At 30.1% G+C, this 3,287-nt stretch overlaps 1 protein-coding gene across 4 annotated transcripts; it reads left to right on the top strand.

Moving 5' to 3' along the window:
• The first annotated feature begins 977 nt into the window (after positions 1-977).
• On the top strand, positions 978-2,885 carry LOC111898946 (histone deacetylase HDT1-like). 4 transcript variants are annotated; one of them, XM_023894827.3, is made up of 6 exons: positions 978-1,153; positions 1,971-2,041; positions 2,129-2,338; positions 2,463-2,532; positions 2,610-2,654; positions 2,724-2,885. In XM_023894827.3, exons 3-6 carry the CDS (start codon positions 2,190-2,192, stop codon positions 2,793-2,795), a joined length of 336 nt encoding a protein of 111 aa, XP_023750595.1. In that variant the 5' UTR covers positions 978-1,153; positions 1,971-2,041; positions 2,129-2,189; the 3' UTR covers positions 2,796-2,885. The 4 variants fall into 4 exon arrangements, 3 of the variants coding, with proteins under 3 accessions (XP_023750595.1, XP_023750597.1, XP_023750596.1); XR_006191446.2 differs by lacking the exon at positions 978-1,153 and adding an exon at positions 1,180-1,561 and having other exon boundaries at positions 1,681-2,041; positions 2,129-2,532; XM_023894829.3 differs by lacking the exon at positions 978-1,153 and having other exon boundaries at positions 1,184-2,041; positions 2,727-2,885.
• The last annotated feature ends 402 nt before the right edge of the window (positions 2,886-3,287 follow it).

The following is a 3,287-nucleotide window of genomic DNA, read 5'->3' as shown; positions in this document are numbered from 1 at the left end:
AACTTTTTTTAAAAATTAATCAATATAATACATAAGTCTCACAACTAATATCTTATTAATTTTTATATTGTTAGAACAGATAACATTTTATATTTTAAAAACATAAGAAAGTATCAAATACATGCGCTTAAAAACACACAAAATCCATGTGAATTTAAATTAAACGATTTCAAAAAAAATATAACAGTTAATATGTTTAAAAATAAATATAACGATTTTAGCATATGAAAAGTTAATATGTAATAGTTTTTCAACGCTTTATTAGGGGTGAACAAAAACCGCACCGCAAATAAAATTAAGCGCAAAAACCGCAACCGCAATAAAAACTGATGGTGAGGTTTTTCTAGTTTTCAAAAGTCACTAATTTGCGGTGCGGTGCGATTATTAGTTTTCAAAAACCGCAAAAAAAAAAAAAAAAAAAAAAAAAAAAAAAAAAAAAACGCACCGCACTGCATTTATTATATACAATTTGTTTTTATTAATTATTAGTATATTAAAACAAGTTTCATGGATAGAAGTTGGATAAAATATTAGAAGACAAATGTGTTAGTTTTTTGTTATGTTTAACTTTGAAAAATGGTAAAATTAGACAATTTTAAGATATTTATTGATAATTGCTATTGATTTGATGTTTTTTAAAATATTAGTTGTTTGTGATTTAAGTTAATTGTCTTATACCTTATGGTTTTTATTATTACAAGTAATATGTTTGAACTCTTAAAACCATTTAAGCTCTAAACTATGGTAAAAAAAATCACACAAAATAACCGCACCAAATTCATATGATTAATAATCGCAATAAAAAAAAAAAAAAAAAAAAAACCGCACCGCAAAAATAACTACACCAAACGGTTTTGAAATTGGATTAACCGTTTTTGCGGTTAGTGGTGAGGTTTTGACTAATAACCGCACCGCGCTTACTCTAATTTATACAATGGTTATTTAAAGGTTTAATAAAAACAAGTGTTTTTTTCTACTTTTTTTTTTGGTAGATGATAATTAAAATGAGGGATTTAAAAGAAAAAAATTGAAGCGGATAGAAATCATTAGTTTCCTCCAGACCCTAACACGGCTTCTGTGCTCACACACCCTTCTCTTGCCGCTCCTTGCTCCGACTGATCTCTCGCTTCTTCTACAATAATGGAGACTTGGGGTAATGAATCAACTGTCTTCATTTATTTTTTAATATCTACACGCTCCATTTTTGTCTTCCTTTTTCATTTGTCGTTAGCGTTGTTTTTTCTATGAAAAGTTGAATTTCTTTTGGCTTTGATAATTATGCCCGTAACGCAGATTTTCACTTATCTTGATGATATTCATTGTTTTCTTTTCTTTCGTTCACATGCATGCTTTGTATGTTTATATTTTCATTCATATATATGTTATTTTCAATTTTACAATCTGGTTTATTGTTGTCGAAATTAGTTGGAATGTAGCTTTACGTATGGTTGTTTGGGTATGTGTTTCAACTTGGTTGTTTGATCCCGTGTTTGTTCGAGGAAATTTATGTCTCTTGTTAGGAAAGAGGACGTGCAAGTTGTGTTATATTTTTTCCATGTTGGTAAGGACGACCAACTAAAATTCAGCTTTGAACTTTGTTTTTAGGTAGTCTATGTGCTACATGTATATGAATCTGATGTTTTTCTGTTTGTGTATTTGTGTATGTGCATGTCACTAAAGCCCTCCTTCTATGAAATTGGGCAACAAATTGGAGCTATAAGATTACATTCAGGAGTATCTTTGCAGCAATGCTTTTGCTATGTTTGAAATATATATGGTGATTGTCTAGGTTTTCATTTATGAACGCCTTGCTAGCTGCATTATAAAAATACAATCTGAAAAATGGTTGGTTGTGTTCAAATAGATTGTTCTTAAAACTAATATCCTGTTTTGTTTCACATTATGTGTGTTACCTTTTTTAACTTGTATACTTTTATTTATTTTTTACGAACTCATGTTGTTTTGGTTAGCTGTTGAGGTTAAAAGTGGTGAATCATTTAAGGTAAACGTTGAAGGCAAGTTTTATTGTCGAATTTCACAGGTATTACTTTTGGAACAGTTTGATATGCTTTTTTTTTTTTTTTTTGCTGCGTTAACAATAAAACTAACTGCAATTATTTGTACTCAGGCATCTATTGGAGAGATTGAGAAGGAAAAAAATAAGTCTCTTTATCTGTACATCACTATTAATGGAAAAAAAGCATGTCCTGGGAACCCTTCACCCCAAGAGGCTGCCACAACAACGATTTGACTTGCTTTTTGCTGATAACTTCGAGATCTCACACAACTGGAAACATGGAAGTGTCAACTTCTATGGATCCGCAACGGATATATCTGTATATCCTTTCCTCATACTGTTTTATTAACTTAAGCTCTTTAAGTTTATATTGTTTTAATGCTGAAGTTTTGTTTGTGATGTTGACTCCTTGACCAATTTGCCTGTGTGTCTGTTATATCATCACTTTCCCTGATGATACAATTCCTTATGATGACACAAGTTCTGATAATGATACAAGTTCTGATGATGATGAGGTACATGCATACATTATACATACATGCTTTCGTTGTAGTTTCATGTAGGATAAACATGTGAGTGCATTGTTTTTCAGGATAACAACGATTCCTCTCATGAAGAGGAAGCTACAATAAAGAAGGTTAGTTTTGTTATTTTTAATTGAGATAGAACTATATCTTAATTTTTGTGTGTTTTGATATTTTAACAGCAGTATGTAAAGAATAGATTGGATGTGTCTGCAAGTAAGAGTCTTCATAAATGTACGAGTTCTGTGTTGTAAATGTTTGTTGTGTGTTTGCAAGAACTTTAAGATAGAGAATACTCATCTAATTAATTAGTAATTGAAAGCGAGGGATGCAGATTTTGTTGATGAGTGACGAGGGTAGTTTCTAATATCATGGTCTTTAGTAGGTTTGTTGTTGGTATGAAAAAAATTCATATCCTCTCGTTATGTTTTGAAGATTGATGATGGCATTTATGGCTATATGCTTTATCTACCCACCAGATTTTGGATTTCTAATATTTATTTATTTTCCATGCAATTTGTTTTGTTTTAAGTTTTAGTCAGAACAATTGCTCGTGGATAAACTGCTTTTTGCATAGAAAATTGTTGCTTTAGAAATACAACCCCCCTGACAAAAAGTGTTTCATGTTTTAGCTGGTCAACCAAACAAACAATCGTGATTTTTTTTTCTGGACAATTAAAAAAACTATTTTTTTTGAGATATTTATTAAAAATTATTTTTTATTTTCTAATGTATTCTGTAAGTGT

This window comes from Lactuca sativa, chromosome 4, assembly GCF_002870075.4.
Source record: "Lactuca sativa cultivar Salinas chromosome 4, Lsat_Salinas_v11, whole genome shotgun sequence".
Lineage (NCBI taxonomy): Eukaryota > Viridiplantae > Streptophyta > Magnoliopsida > Asterales > Asteraceae > Lactuca > Lactuca sativa.
The sequence above is the reverse complement of the archived record's forward strand: the minus strand, read 5'-3'. Positions and strand labels throughout refer to the sequence as shown.